Source organism: Salmo salar, chromosome 13, assembly GCF_965601325.2.
Source record: "Salmo salar chromosome 13, fSalSal1, whole genome shotgun sequence".
NCBI classification, from domain to species: domain Eukaryota; kingdom Metazoa; phylum Chordata; class Actinopteri; order Salmoniformes; family Salmonidae; genus Salmo; species Salmo salar.
The window spans coordinates 47,803,378-47,820,282 of NC_138303.1; the positions used below are offsets into that span (position 1 = coordinate 47,803,378).

Below are 16,905 nucleotides of genomic sequence, written 5' to 3' on the forward strand. Positions count from 1 at the left end.
CATCTTTAGAGGAGGAACCACTGTAGGTCCATCAGTTTTATCTAGTAGATAAATCCCTCAGCCACCACCCCACAACTTTAGAGGAGGAACCACTGTAGGTCCATCAGTTTTATCTTGTAGATAAATGCCTCAGCCACCACCCCACATCTTTAGAGGAGTAACCACTGTAGGTCCATCAGTTTTATCTAGTAGATAAATGCCTCAGCCACCACCCCACATCTTTAGAGCGAAGAAACGCCCAGTATAGCTCTACCCGCCCCCCATTCACACTTTTCTACTGTCTCTGCCCCTTACAATCTCGTCCACTGTCCCAGTCCCCTCCTTCAAACACACTGTTTTGTGCCCCATACACACAGCTCCAGCTATCTCAACCATCACCCTACCTCACAGGCTAGACAGTGTCCAGAGGAGAGAAACACAATAGAGTGAAAAAACTGACTAGACCAACTTGACTTTGTTAAAAAAACACTTTGAGTAGAGGAGATGCATGAGTGCACAGATAGGCATACACACAGCTGTGTCTGTGTTCAATGGGGGGGAGTGATGTGTGTGTGCGCGCGCGTGTGTGTGCATGCCTGCATGTGAGCGTGTGTGTGTCTGTGACGGACAGAAAGCAGAGCACTTATTTTGAATTACAATTTTTAAAATGCCAGGCTTGCATATTCTGGATGGTTCTGCACTATTGATCCCAGATGGCAGAGGGGCTCAATTACCCTTGAGCTCTGTTGGCTTTTATGTCTCTTGTCTACTGACCAGGGAGGAGGGAGGGAGGGAGACATGAAAGAAAGAGAGACAGAGATTGAAAGAGATAGAAAGAAATATAGACAGAGAGAGAAAAGACAGAGACAAAGATAAAGAGTGAGATGGGGAGAAAGACAGAGAGGAGCGGGAGAAATAGAAAAGACAGAGACAAAGATAAAGAGTGAGATGGGGAGAAAGACAGAGAGGAGCGGGAGAAATAGAAAAACAAGCAACCCTCTGTTACTGGAATGAAGACGGGTTAGCCGAAATCAAGGAGGAACCACTAATTGACATCTAAAGAATCCAACTTGTTTGCCTGGGGCTCATTGGAGAAGACAGCTTGCATATTTCCCCCCACACATCTGTCAAAGATACTGCCTTGGAACCTGGGTCGTCTTTATTAGACACCACACTGAATAAAACGGACTGAAACAGGGAGGGACTATGAGAAACGCGTCCAGTAAGAAACGCTTGTTTTCATTTCCGGGTGCAAAACATTTGCTGCAGTGTGCATTAATGAACATGACCCTGCTAGCCTCTAGCGCTACCTGAAACTGCAGGGCCATGGACTATAGGCTGGTGATGCTTTATTATATAGAGCAGGCCAGAAGCTCTGGTAAACCTGGCCTTGGTTATAGTGGAACAGCCTGGGCGGTTTATTTCAGTCGAGGTGAAATGAGTCGTTGAGAACAGGCAGAGTAGAGAAAGGGGCACTGGGGGCTGTGCTGTGCTTACTGTACTGTACTGGACTCCCCCTAAAGCCTGTTTGAGCAACATCTGACAGGGGAGCAGAGTTTGTTCTGTCAGGAGGGCAGAGTGACACCCTAGTAACTGTATAGTCTACTCCCTAGAAGCCAATCCAAATGTACATCAAAAACGTGAGTTAAATATATTTGGGTGTTTATGTGTGTAGTATGGTATGTAAATGGCAGTGATTCTGTGAACAACACTCATGTAATGATGAGTAACTTTTAAGACGCCCTGAGCTAATACCTTGGCTTTAACTCCACCGGCTAACACGGGTGTGTGTGTGTGTGTGTGTGTGTGTGTGTGTGTGTGTGTGTGTGTGTGTGTGTGTGTGTGTGTGTGTGTGTGTGTGTGTGTGTGTGTGTGTGTGTGTGTGTGTGTGTGTGTGTGTGTGTGTGTGTGTGTGTGTGTGTGTGTGTGTGCGTGCGTGCATGCATGCATGTGTTCCCCCTACCTCTTGTCTGTGGAGCTGGATGCCTGGTTCATCTCGCTGTTGGAAATGAAGTTGCGGATTTCTGAGAAGTAAGAGTCCTCTTTCTCATCTAAAAGTGCATTGGAGTCGGGAGAGGAAATGTTGTTTCCTAGGTTGGAGAGGATCCCGGAGTGTTGACTCACTATAAGCAAGGCACACACAAACACGCACACACAAACATGCAAACAGACACACGCACGCACGCACGCACGCACGCACGCACGCACACACACACACACACACACACACACACACACACACACACACACACACACACACACACACATGCAAACAGACCCACACACACACACACACACATGCAAACAGACCCACACACACACACACACACATGCAAACAGACACACACACACACACACACACACACACACACACACACACACACACACACACACACACACACACACACACACACACACACACACACACACACACACACACACACCAGCGTTAGTAACAGCATATAAAGCTATAATCAATAGCAGGAATAGGGGACTACACTCGATGAGATGCGTAACGTGTTTAGTTAAAGTCTACTCACTTCTTACACAGTTGTCACATTTTGCTGCCTTAAAAAACCTAAAAAGGGATTACATTAGATTCCTTTTCCTACACATCAACACAATCTGATCCACAAGTGAAAGAAAAAATATACAACATTGTCATGATTGTGTATGTCTTCACATGCCAAAGTTAATACCTGGTGGAAGTTGGAGAGTGTTTTGAGGTTGAGTTTTTAGAAAAAAAATATATAAAAAGATATGCTAAGAAAATATGTAAATATATATATACATGGGACACGACAAGAGGAGGACAAAGGATGTCTGACTGCTATGCCATCTTTGAAAAAAAGGGTGATAAGGTAATAAGTGATACATTTTAGTTAAAACTAAAGTAAATATATTGTCACCAAATAATTGATTAAAACACACTGTTTTTGCAGTGAAGGTCTACAGTAGCCTCAACAGCACTGTAGGGTAGCACCATCGTGTAGCCGGAGGACAGCTAGTTTCTGTCCTCCTCAGTACAACATGGGGGGGGGGTCCTCCAAACTATCAGAGCTCTTGCAGCATGAACTGAGACTAGCTAGCACTGCAGTGTATAAAGTGTGGTGAGTAGTTGACACAAAGAGAGAGAAAGAAAATAGTTCAACAGTTTTGAACAAATTCCTTTCTTCAAGATAAAGGAGAAACTTTCAGTTTCACTTACTTAGCTAGCAAACATGGCAGCCACATTGTATAGTGAGAAAACCAATCTATTTAATCCATTTTGAATTCAGGCTGTAAAACAAAGAAATGTGGAATAAGTCAAAGGGTATAAATATTTTCAGAAGGCAGTGTACATGTAACTGCCAAAATAATGGAACACTTGAGTAAATGAGGGTTCTGGCAGCTCTGTTATGGTGCGGTTTGCATTTTCCTGTCATGGTTTAGGTCCACTCAACCCCTTAGAGGGCAAGGCAAACACCAATAAATACACAGCCATTCTGAGGGATCACCTTCAACCTATGGTGAATCATTTCTATCCTGATGGGAGTGGATGACAATGCCTCCATTCACAGGGCACCAGCAGTCACTGAATGGTTTGATGAGCATGGAAATTATGTAAACCATATGCCATGGCAAACTCAGTCACCAGATCTCAACCCAATTGAACATTTATCGGAGATTCTAAGGCAGTGTTTTCCACCACCATCAACAAAACACCAAATTAAGGAATTTCTCATGGAAGAATGGTGTCACATCCCTCCAATAGAGGTCAAGGTGCATTGAAGCTGTTCTGGCGGCTTGTGATGGCCCAACGTCCTATTAAGACATTTTATGTTGGTGTTTTCATTATTTTAGCAGTTACTTGCATTTCCGTTGTTTTTGTCAAAATTGCTTAAACTGAGTAAATTTGGTTGGGAATCACTGATGGACAGCAATATTCAAACTTTATAGTCAGGACTGAAACTGGACCTTTTGTTCCAGTCAACACCTCAACACCCCTTAGACAGCCATTCTGCTGTGTCTTTGGCAATAAAATGTATGTAATTGCCCTGATGAAAAATTTAACTCTATCCCAGGGTTAGGTATTCAGATTAGATTAGATGTTTATTTAGTTACATGCGCAAAGTCGCAGATGTAGTTGCAGTGTACAGTGAAATACTTAAGCTCCGAGCTCCCACAGTGCAGGTGTGAATGAAACAATAATAATAACAAATATTAGGGGGACAGGGGGAGGTGACTAGTGGTGGCTATACAGCAGCCTGATGTTCTGGGGGTAGAAGGTATTGGCCAATCTGTTCGTTTTAGCCATGATGCTCCTGTACTGCCCGTGTCTTAATGATAGAACCAGGGAGCACAGGCCATGGCTCGGGTGGCTGAGGTCCCTAAAGATCTTCTTGACTTTCCTGAGATACCTGGTGTTGTAGGTGTCCTGGAGGCCAGACAATGTGCACACAATGGTGCGTTCGGCTGCACGTATCACCCTCTGGAGTGCCTTGCGGTCAGCATTTTTCAGAAGGTTTTCCTGTAACTTTTTACCTGGGCTCTTCTACCTTTCATATGTGTTTTGATCCTAGCAAACTCCCCAAGTCTTGCTGGTGACAAGCTTATCCATAACATGATGCTGCCACCACAATACTTGCAAATACAGAAGTTTCACATCATTGCATTCACTCCGCATTACTGGCCGGTATGACAAAGTAAAAAGGTCTATGTTGAAAAATCTATTTCAAATCATCCATTATGTTTGCAACAAGGCCCTTGTGTAATACTGCAAGACAACATGGCAAATAAATTAACTTAACATAAAAACGTCAGGTTTGGGTCAAATACATCACATGACAGAGTGAAACCTTCTGTATTTTCAAGTAATATGGTGGCAGCATCATGTTATGGGTATGCTTGTTTGTCAGGATCAAAATAAATATGAAAGGAGCAAAGCCCAGGTAAGAAGTTAGAGGAAAACCTGCATGTCTTCTAAATACCTAACCCTGGCATAGAGTTTTATATTTCAGTGGAACAATTATAAAAAATATAATGCCAAAGACACTCACATTCCGAGAGGTTTTGAGTGTTTCTGAGGCGTCCCGTTTAAATCCGGAGTTAAATCTACTTGAAATCAGAGACAAGGTTTACATAATGCTGTCCATCAATGATTCCAACCAAATTTACTGAGCTTGAGGAATTTTGACAAAAACAATGGATATAATGTTGCCTTAACAGTTGTGCAGAGTTGGTAGAATCTTATTCAAAATGATTTAATGATTCCACCATCCAAAATGATTCCACCAAGTTTTCCGTGGTGTGAAGACATACACAATCAAGACATTTTTTATTTTTTTATTTTATTAATTTCACTTTGAAAATGTGGAGCAGGTTGTGTATCCAATTTAATCCCTTTTTATGTTTTATTTAAAGTAAGTAAAATGTGACAACTTTGCAAGGGGTGTGTAAACTTTCACTAGGCCCTGTAGTCAAACTTAATGTACTGTATGTACATGTTAATGTAGTCAATATAGTCAATGTTATCAATTGCAGTACGCTCATCAGCAGTAAAAGAAAATAGGTAAATGCTATTTTATTTGAGGCTGTGAATAACAACCATGTACTGTATGTTAAAGGGACATTCAACTCCAAAACCAATGTTTGTCAGATGTTTTTAGATCTAGAAATTATACTACACTTATCTTTTCCATTCATTTGAGGTTATAATGACATATATCGCTGAATCTACACAACAGGTGGCCTTGGACATAAGATGTTTGAAAATATCTGATAAACTTAGATTTTATGGTATAACACAGCTGATCTAGGGGGAGGGGTTCATTAGGTGAACAGGGACCCACCGGGCAGGTTCTCGTGCTCATGCTTCTTTAGGTGACGGTCCAAGTTGGTCTGCTGGCCGAAACAGCGGTTGCACAGGGGACACTTGAAGGGCTTCTCCTTGTTGTGGATGTTGCGTACGTGCCGCTGGAGGTTGGAGGAGATGCTGAACGAGCGGTCACAGTATTTACACCTGGGGGGGGGGGGGGGGGGGAGAGAGAGAGAGAGAGAGAGAGAGAGAGAGATAGAGAGAGAGAGAGAGAGTGAGAGAGAGAGAGAGCAAGAGACAGAGAGCGAGAGAGAGACAGAGAGAGAGAGAGACAGGGACAGGGACAGAGAGGAAGATTAGATTTCATATGTTTCTGTATTTGCTTTGGTAATGAAAGATTAAAGTGAATCTAACTGAATTGAAAGAGAAAGAGAGTGAGAAATGGAAAAGTATAGAGAGAAAGAGAAAGAACAGGGGAGGAGAGGGAAGCAGAAAGAGAGAGAAAGGAGAAGAGAGGTAGAGGGGTAAGACAGGCAGGGAGAAGGGAGGCAGAGAGAGAGAGAGTACAGGTAGAGAAGGCAAATAAGGAAGGGAGAAGGAGTGAGCTTGGGAGGCAGAGAGAAAGATAAATGAAGCAAACATTGGTTGGTAAAGAAAGGAGAAGAGAGGTAGAGGGGTAAGACAGGCAGGGAGAAGGGAGGCAGGGAGAAAGATAAATAAAGCGAACATTGGTAAAGAAAGGAGAAGAGAGGTAGAGGGGTAAGACAGGCAGAGAGAAAGATAAATAAAGCGAACATTGGTAAAGAAAGGAGAAGAGAGGTAGAGGGGTAAGACAGGCAGGGAGAAAGATAAATAAAGCAAACATTGGTAAAGAAAGGAGAAGAGAGGTAGAGGGGTAAGACAGGCAGGGAGAAGGGAGGCAGGGAGAAAGATAAATAAAGCGAACATTGGTAAAGAAAGGAGAAGAGAGGTAGAGGGGTAAGACAGGCAGGGAGAAAGATAAATAAAGCGAACATTGGTAAAGAAAGGAGGAGGTAGAGGGGTAAGACAGGCAGAGAGAAAGATAAATAAAGCGAACATTGGTAAAGAAAGGAGAGTTGGTCTAAATGTTGCAACGGTCATTAAAATTGTAACATTTTAAAAACAATTATAGTAAATGCAACAGTTGGACAATGGATGAAGATACTCCAACCTGTTTACATTTTTTAATCTGTCAGGTGGAGACTGAATTATAGCACATAAAACATTTTACTTGCACAGACAAATAATGGAGTTCAGGGATTTTGGTGGGAATTAAGGTCTTCCATTTATTGTCAAATTTCCTTTTTTTGCACTCATATATGTACAGTGTGGGTGTCACGTCTAGCTTAGGTAGCAGGAAAGGGGCAGAGTCAAGAGCAGGAGACTGAGGACCGGTAGCACAGAAGTTTATTCTACCGTTGAATAAGGTATCCAAAAACGCAGGGTGCGCACAACACCCAAAAGGAGAATTGCTCCAAAAATGAAAACGCACGGGGCGCAGCCCGGCAATACACAATGACTGACCAAAAGCACGCTGAGAATGCAAAGGCAGCGCAAACTACCATACCCCCCCCACTAAGGACAAACTAAATACCCCCCCCCCCCCCACTAATGACAAACAAGGAACAGGTGCGGACCTAGACAGACAAAACCAAAAGACACAGAAACATAGATCGGTGGCAGCTAGTAGGCCGGCGACGACGACCGCCGAGCACCGCCCGACCGGGGAGGGGTGCCACCTTCTGTGGATACTGTGACAGTGGGTGTGTGGGTGTATTTGCATATACGAAGACATTAACATAAAGGGTGGAACAGGACTGCAACCACAAACACTTCCTCTGTCTAGGCCTACCTGCAGCCACAAAAACTTCCTCTGTCTAGGCTTACCTGCAACCACAAAAACTTCCTCTGTCTAGGCCTACCTGCAACCACAAAAACTTCCTCTGTCTAGGCCTACCTGCAACCACAAAAACTTCCTCTGTCTAGGCCTACCTGCAGCCACCTGCTCTGCCTAGGCTTACCTGCAGCCACCTGCTCTGTCTAGGCCTACCTGCAGCCACCTGCTCTGTCTAGGTCCTACCTGCAGCCACCTGCTCTGCCTAGGCCTACCTACAGACACCTGCTCTGCCTAGGTCTACCTGCAGCCACCTCCTCTGCCTAGGCCTACCTGCAGCTACCTGCTCTGTCTAGGTCCTACCTGCAGCCACCTGCTCTGCCTAGGCCTACCTGCAGACACCTGCTCTGCCTAGGTCTACCTGCAGCGCCTTTGGTAAGTGGTCTATCAGAGGACAATGAGACTGAGGCGCGTGCACGAGGCGACCCCATGTTTTTATTTTCTCTCTCTTTGTACTAAAACACAGATTCCCGGTCGGAATATTATCGCTTTTTTACGAGAAAAATTGCATAAAAATTGATTTTAAACAGCGGTTGACATGCTTCGAAGTACGGTAATGGAATATTTAGAATTTTTTTGTCACGAAACGCGTCGGGCGCGTCACCCTTCTTTACCCTTTCGGATAGTGTCTTGAACGCACGAACAAAACGCCGCTATTTGGATATAACTATGGATTATTTTGAACCTAACCAACATTTGTTATTGAAGTAGAAGTCCTGGGAGTGCATTCTGACGAAGAACAGCAAAGGTAATAACATTTTTCTTATAGTAAATCTGACTTTGGTGAGGGCCAAACTTGGTGGGTGTCTAAATAGCTAGCCCTGTGATGCCGGGCTATCTACTTAGAATATTGCAAAATGTGCTTTCACCGAAAAGCTATTTTAAAATCGGACATAGCGAGTACATAGAGGAGTTCTGTATCTATAATTCTTAAAATAATTGTTATGTTTTTTGTGAACGTTTATCGTGAGTAATTTAGTAAATTCACCGGAAGTTTGCGGGGGGTATGCTAGTTCTGACAACACATGTGTAACAACCGTCGTTAGGAATGGACCAAGGCGCAGCGGGAATGTGGGTACTCATGTTTATTGATGAAAAAAACAAGTAAAGTATCCACTGGAAAACCAAACAAAACAATACTCACGACGGCAACAGTGTGACATGCTAAACAAGCAGTGATCACAAACAACTACCCACAACCCCAAAGAAAAACACACACCACTATATAAGACTCCCAATCAAAGGCAACTCAATACACCTGCCTTCAATTGGGAGTCTAATCACCAAAACAAACCCCTTAACATACAAAAAACCTGCCACATCCTGACCCAAAACTGATACCATACCTCCCTCTGCTGGTCAGGACGTGACAGTACCCCCCCTCAAGGTGCAGACCCCGGAATGCACCTAACAACAGAAAATACCCCAAAAAATGTAACCCCAACAAAACCAATAAACAATAACCCCTAAACAATAAGGGAGGGAAGGGAGGGTGGCTGCCGTCAACGACGGCACTGTGCTACACCGGAGGACAGGAGGGCCACTCGGGCTGGGCCGGAGGACCGGAGGGCCACTCGGCTGGGCCGGAGGACAGGAGGGCCACTAGGGCTGGGCCGGAGGACAGGCGGGCCACTCGGGCTGGGCCGGGGGACAGGCGGGCCACTCGGGCTGGGCCGGGGGACAGGCGGGCCACTCGGGCTGGGCCGGAGGACAGGCGGGCCACTCGGGCTGGGCCGGAGGACAGGAGGGCCACTCTGGCAGACCCGGGCAGTCGGGCCACTCTGGCAGACCCGGGCAGTCGGGCCACTCTGGCAGCTCTGGGCAGTCGGGCCACTCTGGCGGCTCCTGACTAGCGGGCGGCTCTGGCGGCTCCTGACTAGCGGGCGGCTCTGGCGGCTCCTGACTAGCGGGCGGCTCTGGCGACTCTTGACTGGCGGGCGGCTCTGGTGACTCTTGACTGGCGGGCGGCTCTGGTGACTCTTGACTGGCGGGCAGCTCTGGTGACTCTTGACTGGCGGGCAGCTCTGGCGACTCTAGACTGGCGGGCAGCTCTGGCGACTCTTGACTGGCGGACAGCTCTGGTGACTCTTGACTGGCGGACAGCTCTGGTGACTCTTGACTGGTGAGGCTAGGCTGACGCACTAGACGCCTGATGCGTGGGGCTGGAAGTGCCAGCCTGGAGACACGCACCTCCATGCTAGTGCGTATGGCGGGAAACACCGGACCGTAGAGGCGCACTGGCGGTCTTGAGCGCAGGGTTGGCATCACCCCTTCCGGCTCGATGCCTACTTCGCTCTGGCACATGCGGGGCGCTGGTACTGTGCCTACCGGCCTGAAAATCCCAGGCCTCACCACAGCCCCAACTCCAAAGCACAGGACCTGTCCAGTCTGCCCTACAAGGGTACGGGGAGCTGGCCTGGGGCTCCAATCTCGCCCCGCCAAACAGCCCTTGTGCCCCCCCCCAAAAATTATTGGGGCTGCCTCTCGGGTTCCCTTAGCTCCCTTAACTTGTCCTCCCGGAATCGTCTTTCGTCCTGCCAGGTCCATTCCTTACGTTCCTCCTGGCGCTGCTCCCTCCTCTTCCGCTGCTTGGTCCTGGTTTGGTGGTGGGTAGTTCTGTACCAACCGTCGTTAGGAATGGACCAAGGCGCAGCGGGAATGTGGATACTCATGTTTATGGATGAAAAAAACAAGTAAAGTATCCACTGGAAAACCAAACAAAACAATACTCACGACGGCAACAGTGTGACATGCTAAACAAGCAGTGATCACAAACAACTACCCACAACCCCAAAGAAAAACACACACCACTATATAAGACTCCCAATCAAAGGCAACTCAACACACCTGCCTTCAATTGGGAGTCTAATCACCAACACAAACCCCTTAACATACAAAAAACCTGCCACATCCTGACCCAAAACTGATACCATACCTCCCTCTGCTGGTCAGGATGTGACAACATGCTAATGTAAAAAGCTGTTTTTTGATATAAATATGAACTTGATTGAACAAAACATGCATGTATTGTATAACATAATGTCCTAAGATTGTCATCTGATGAAGATCATCAAAGGTTAGTGCTGCATTTAGCTGTGGTTTGGGTTTATGTGACATTATATGCTAGCTTGAAAAATGGGTGTCTGATTATTTCTGGCTGGGTACTCTGCTGACATAATCTAATGTTTTGCTTTCGTTGTAAAGCCTTTTTGAAATCGGACAGTGTGGTTAGATTAACGAGAGTCTTGTCTTTAAAATGGTGTAAAATAGTCATATGTTTGAGAAATTGAAGTAATAGCATTTCTAAGGTATTTGAATAACGCGCCACGGGATTCCACTGGCTGTTACGTAGGTGGGACGAAATCGTCCCACTGGCCCTAGAGAAGTTAAGACTAGGGAGGACGCTTATATTTTTAATTAGGGATCCCCATCAGCTAATCTTCCTGGGGTTCAAACACATTAAGGCACTTACATCACACATAAAACAAAAGATAAAACAGTACATCATGTAACATTACACCACTACATATCTACAATACAAAATGTATAATACCACCATACAACAATATAACATCTCTACATATCTATAATACTAAATGTATAATACCACCATAAAACAATATTACACCACTACATATCTATAATACTAAATGTATAATACCACCATACCACAATATTACACCACTACATATCTATAATACTAAATGTATAATACCACCATACCACAATATTACACCACTACATATCTATAATACTAAATGTATAATACCACCATACAACAATATTACACCACTACATATCTATAATACTAAATGTATAATACCACCATACCACACCACTACATATCATTAACACTAAATGTATAATACCACCATACAACAATATTACACCACTACATATCTATAATACTAATTGTATAATACCACCATACCACAATATTACACCACTACATATCTATAATACTAAATGTATAATACCACCATACCACAATATTACACCACTACATATCTATCCATACAACAATATTACACCACTACATATCTATAATACTAAATGTATAATACCACCATACCACAATATTGCACCACTACATATCTATAATACTAAATGTATAATACCACCATACCACAATATTACACCACTACATATCTATAATACTAAATGTATAATACCATTATACCACAATATTACACCACTACATATCTATAATACTAAATGTATATTACCACCATACCACAATATTACACCACTACATATCTATAATACTAATTGTATAATACCACCATACCACAATATTACACCACTATATAACTATAATACTAAATGTATAATACCACAATATTACACCACTACATATCTATAATACTAAATGTATAATACAATATTTTGTTGAGGTTTAGTTTAGGTTTGGGGTTTAGTGAATGATTTATCCCATATACAAGGCTTTCAGTTTTTGAAATATTAAGGACATTCTTATTCATTTCTACCCATTCTGAATCTAACTGCAGCTCATTGTTAAGTGTTGCAGTAATTTCAGTCACTGTAGCAGCTGAAGTGTATAGTGTTGAGTAATCCACATACATAGACACATTGGCTTTACTCAAAACCATTGGCATGGGAATTCCTGATTCTACCTGGATTATGTTGGAGAGGCTTCCAATAAAGAACCCACTCTGTGTTCTGTTAGACAGGTCCTGTAACTCTTTATCCACTATATAGCAAGGGATGTAAAGCCATAACACAGTGCATTCAGAAAGCATTCAGACCCTATGACTTTTTCCACGTTTTGATACGTCACATCCTTATTCTAAAATGGATCAAATTATTTTTCTCCACATCAGTCTACACACAATACCATATAATGACAAAGCAAAAATAGTTTTTTAGAAATGTTAGCAAAAACACAGAAATACCTTATTTACATTAGTATTCAGACCCTTTGCTATAAGACACACAATTGAGATCAGGTACGTCCTGTTTCCATTGATCATCCTTGATGTTTCTAAAACTTGATTGGAGTCCACCTGTGGTAAATTGAATTGATTGGACATCATTTGTCCGCCCAGCCAAACTGAGCTATAGGGTCGAGAAGCGCCTTGGTCAGGGAGGTGACCAAGAACCCGATGGTCACTGACAGAGCTCTAGAGTTCCTCTGTGGAGATGGGAGAAACTTCTAGAAGGACAACCATCACTGCAGCACTCCACCAATCACGCCTTTATGGTAAAGTGGCCAGACGGAAGCAACTCCTAAGTAAATGTCACATGACAGCCCACTTGGAGTTTGTCAAAAGACACCTAAAGGAAATTCTCTGGTCTGATGAAACCAAGATTGAACTCTTTGGCCTGATTGCCAAGAGTCATGTCTGGAGGAAACCTGGCACCATCCCTACGGTAAAGAATGGTGGTGGCAGCATCATGCTGTGGGGATGTTTTTCAGCGGCAGGGACTGTGTGACTAGTCAGGATCAAGGGAAAGATGAACGAAACAAAGTACAGAGAGATCCTTGATGAAAACCTGCTCAAGATCGCTCAGGACCTCAGACTGGGGCGAAGGTTCACCTTCCAACAGGACAATGACCCTAAGCACACAGCTAAGACAACGCAGTAGTGGCTTTGGGACAAGTCTCTGAATGTCCTTGAGTGGCCTAGTCAGAGCCTGGACTTGAACCCGATCGAACATCTCTGGAGAAACCTGAAAATAGCTGTGCATCGACGCTCCCCATCCAACCTGACAGAGCTTGAGAGGATCTGCGGAGAAGGATGTGAGAAACTCCCGAAATACAGGTGTGCCAAGCTTGTAGCGTCATAACCAAGAAGACTTGAGGCTGTGATCACTGCAAAAGGTGCTTCAACAAAGTACTGAGTAAAGGGCTTGAATACTTATGCAAATGCAATATTTACGTTTTTTATTTTTAATACATTTGCAAAAATGTCTACAAACCTGTTTTTGCTTTGTCATTATAGGGTATTATGTGTAGATTGATGAGGGAAAAAACGTAACAAAATGTGGAAAAAGTCAAGGGGTCTGAATACTTTCCAACAGCAGACTATGATCGATAATGTCAAAAGCTGCATTGAAGTCAACAAAACAGCCCCCACAATATTTTTAGTATCAATATCTCTCAGCCAATCATGAAAGTCTGTTGTCAATTTGTTTACTGTACTAGCATTATATCTGGTCAAATGAAACAGGCTGATTGGTCTGCTATTTCAATCAAATCAAATCAAATCACATTTTAATGGTCACATACACATGGTTAGCAGATGTTAATGTGAGTGTAGCAAAATGCTTGTGCTTCTAGTTCCGACCATGCAGTAATATCCAACAAGTAATCTAACAATTCCTTAACAACTACCTTAATACACACAAATCTAAAGGGGTGAATGAGAATATGTACATATAAATATATGGATGAGCGATGGCCGAGCGGCATAGGCAAGGTATGAGATGAGTAATGTAAGATCTGTAAACATTATTAAAGTGGCATTATTTAAAGTGGCATTGTTTCATTCTCTGGCCTAGGTGGGATGTGGCCGTCCCACACTATTCAACAGCCAGTGATATAGTGTCACGATTCCCACCGACGGTGGCGCCCCCTCCTGCTCGGGTGGCGCTCGGCGGTCGTCGTCACCGGCCTATTAGCTGCCACCGATTCCCTTTGCTTTTCCCTTTTTTTAATTTTTCACACCTGTGGTAAATTAGCCATTAGAAGGGCTATTTAGGTTAGCTGGCCCGCTCCTTTTCGTGCAGGATTAATTGTTGTGTCAGACTGTCTTGTTCATGTTCGGCTTGGCGTTGTCATACTTTATTTATTCCCCTGTGTTTGGGATCTTTGATTTTCTTTCTCAAAGTGTTATTAAAAGAACAACACTCCCTGTGCTCGTTGCTTCCTGCGCCTCATTCCTAATCACGACTACCAACGCCGTTACAGAATCCCGCACCACCATAAAGGTATGGAATCAGCGGAAGCAGCGAGCACTCCTCTGCCCTCGATGGAGGAACGCGTGCTCCACCACACGACAGTCCTACATCGCATTGGATCGGCCATGGACCAGATGATGGAGAGGATGGACCGATGGGAGAGAAGTGGTATCCTCTCTCCACCTCCACCTCCCCCGATACAGCCATCTGCGCCTCCCATGACGTCTGGCTCTGGTGCGCTTCGTTTGGCGCTCCCGAGGGAGTACGATGGGGCGGCGGCTGGGTGCCAGGGGTTTTTGCTCCAGCTTGAGCTGTACCTGGCCACCGTCAGACCTGCTCCCACGGGGGAGGAGAGCGTGAGTGCCCTCGTTTCCTGCCTGACGGGCCGAGCTCTGGAGTGGGCTAATGCGGTCTGGAACGGTCCAGACTCGGCGAGGGACCACTACCCAGAGTTCACCCGCCGCTTTCGGGCCGTGTTCGACCACCCTCCGGAAGGAAGAGCGGCGGGTGAACGGCTGTTCCACCTCAGGCAGGAGACGAGGAGTGCGCAGGACTTCGCGCTGGAGTTCAGGACCTTGGCTGCTGGGGCGGGGTGGAACGACAGGGCCCTCATAGTCCACTACCGCTGCAGTCTCCGGGCGGACGTCTGCAGGGAGCTGGCCTGTCGGGACACAGCTCTGTCCCTGGACGAGCTGATTGATATGTCCATACGTCTGGACAATTTGCTGGCTGCCCGCGGGCGTTCGGAGAGGGTCCTGCCCGTTCCACCCCCGTGCACCCCCCCTCCTACCCCTATGGAGGTGGGAGGGGCCGTGCCATGGGGCACCGGAGGAGGTGGCTCCTCCTGCACCAGCTGTGGTCGGAGAGGACACACGGCCGACCGGTGCTGGAGGAGCCAGTCTGGGAGTCGAGATGGCAGGCAGAACACTTCTCGGTCACCTCAGGTGAGTCAGCACCAGATTTACCCAGAACCCCCTGTTGGTCACGTGTTTTTACCGTTTTTTTTTACCTAATTTTTACCCTCTTCCCAGCATAGGGCGCTAGTCGATTCAGGCGCAGCTGGGAATTTTATGGACCGTGGACTTGCCATCAAGCTGGGCATTCCGCGGGTGCCGTTAGATTCCCCCTTCCCCGTGCACTCCCTAGATAGCCGACCATTAGGGTCAGGGCTAGTCAGGGAGTCTACGGTGCCACTGGACATGGTAACGCAGGGGAATCATCTGGAACGCATTATTTTTTTCCTTATTGATTCGCCTGCGTTTCCGGTGGTGCTGGGGGTCCCCTGGCTGGCTGGTCACAATCCCCGTATTTCGTGGAAACAGGGGGTTCTCCAGGGGTGGTCAGAGGAGTGTTCAGGGAGGTGTCTAGGAGTTTCCATAGGTGCCACGTCGGTGGAGAGTCCAGAACAGGTGTCCACCGTGCGCATTCCCCCCGAATACGCCGATTTGGCGATCGCTTTTTGTAAAAAGAGGGCGACTAAATTACCACCTCATCGACAGGGGGATTGTGCGATAGATCTCCAGGTAAACGCTGCGCTTCCCAGGAGTCACGTGTACCCCTTGTCACAGGAGGAGACGGCGGCTATGGAGACATATGTCACGGAATCCCTGGGACAGGGGTACATTCGGCCCTCCATCTCACCCGCTTCCTCGAGTTTCTTTTTTGTGAAGAAAAAGGAGGGAGGTCTGCGTCCGTGCATTGATTACCGAGGTCTAAACGCTATCACGGTGGGATTTAGTTACCCACTACCTCTCATCGCTACGGCGGTGGAATCATTTCACGGAGCACAGTTCTTCACAAAATTGGATCTCAGGAGCGCGTATAATCTGGTGCGGATCAAGAAGGGAGACGAGTGGAAAACCGCCTTTAGTACCACATCAGGCCATTATGGGTACCTCGTCATGCCGTATGGGTTGAAAAATGCTCCAGCCGTCTTTCAATCCTTTGTTGACGAGATTCTCAGGAACCTGCACGGGCAGGGCGTGATTGTCTATATCGATGACATTCTGATATATTCCGCCACCCGCTCCGCGCATGTGTCTCTGGTGCGCAAGGTGCTTGGTCGACTGCTGGAGCATGACCTATACGTTAAGGCTGAGAAGTGTGAGTTTTCCAAACGAGCCGTCTCCTTTCTGGGTTATCGCATTTCCACCACGGGGGTGGTGATGGAGTGTGACCGCGTTAAGGCCGTGCGTAATTGGCCGACTCCAACCACGGTGAAGGAGGTGCAGCGGTTCTTAGGCTTTGCCAATTACTACCGGAGGTTTATCCGGGGTTTTGGCCAGGTAGCGGC

At 45.8% G+C, this 16,905-nt stretch overlaps 1 protein-coding gene across 2 annotated transcripts in view; it reads right to left on the reverse strand.

Annotated features, from left to right (window-relative positions):
* The window catches only part of LOC106566953 (histone-lysine N-methyltransferase PRDM16), a 419,760-nt gene that overhangs the window by 18,310 nt on the left and 384,545 nt on the right, over positions 1-16,905 (reverse strand). For both annotated transcript variants that reach the window (XM_082960172.1, XM_045693333.2), the window contains exons 13-14: positions 5,811-5,980; positions 1,943-2,102 (exon numbers count right to left, since the gene is read on the reverse strand). In XM_082960172.1, the coding sequence (XP_082816298.1) occupies positions 1,943-2,102; positions 5,811-5,980 (330 nt within the window). The remainder of the gene's footprint in view (positions 1-1,942; positions 2,103-5,810; positions 5,981-16,905) is intronic.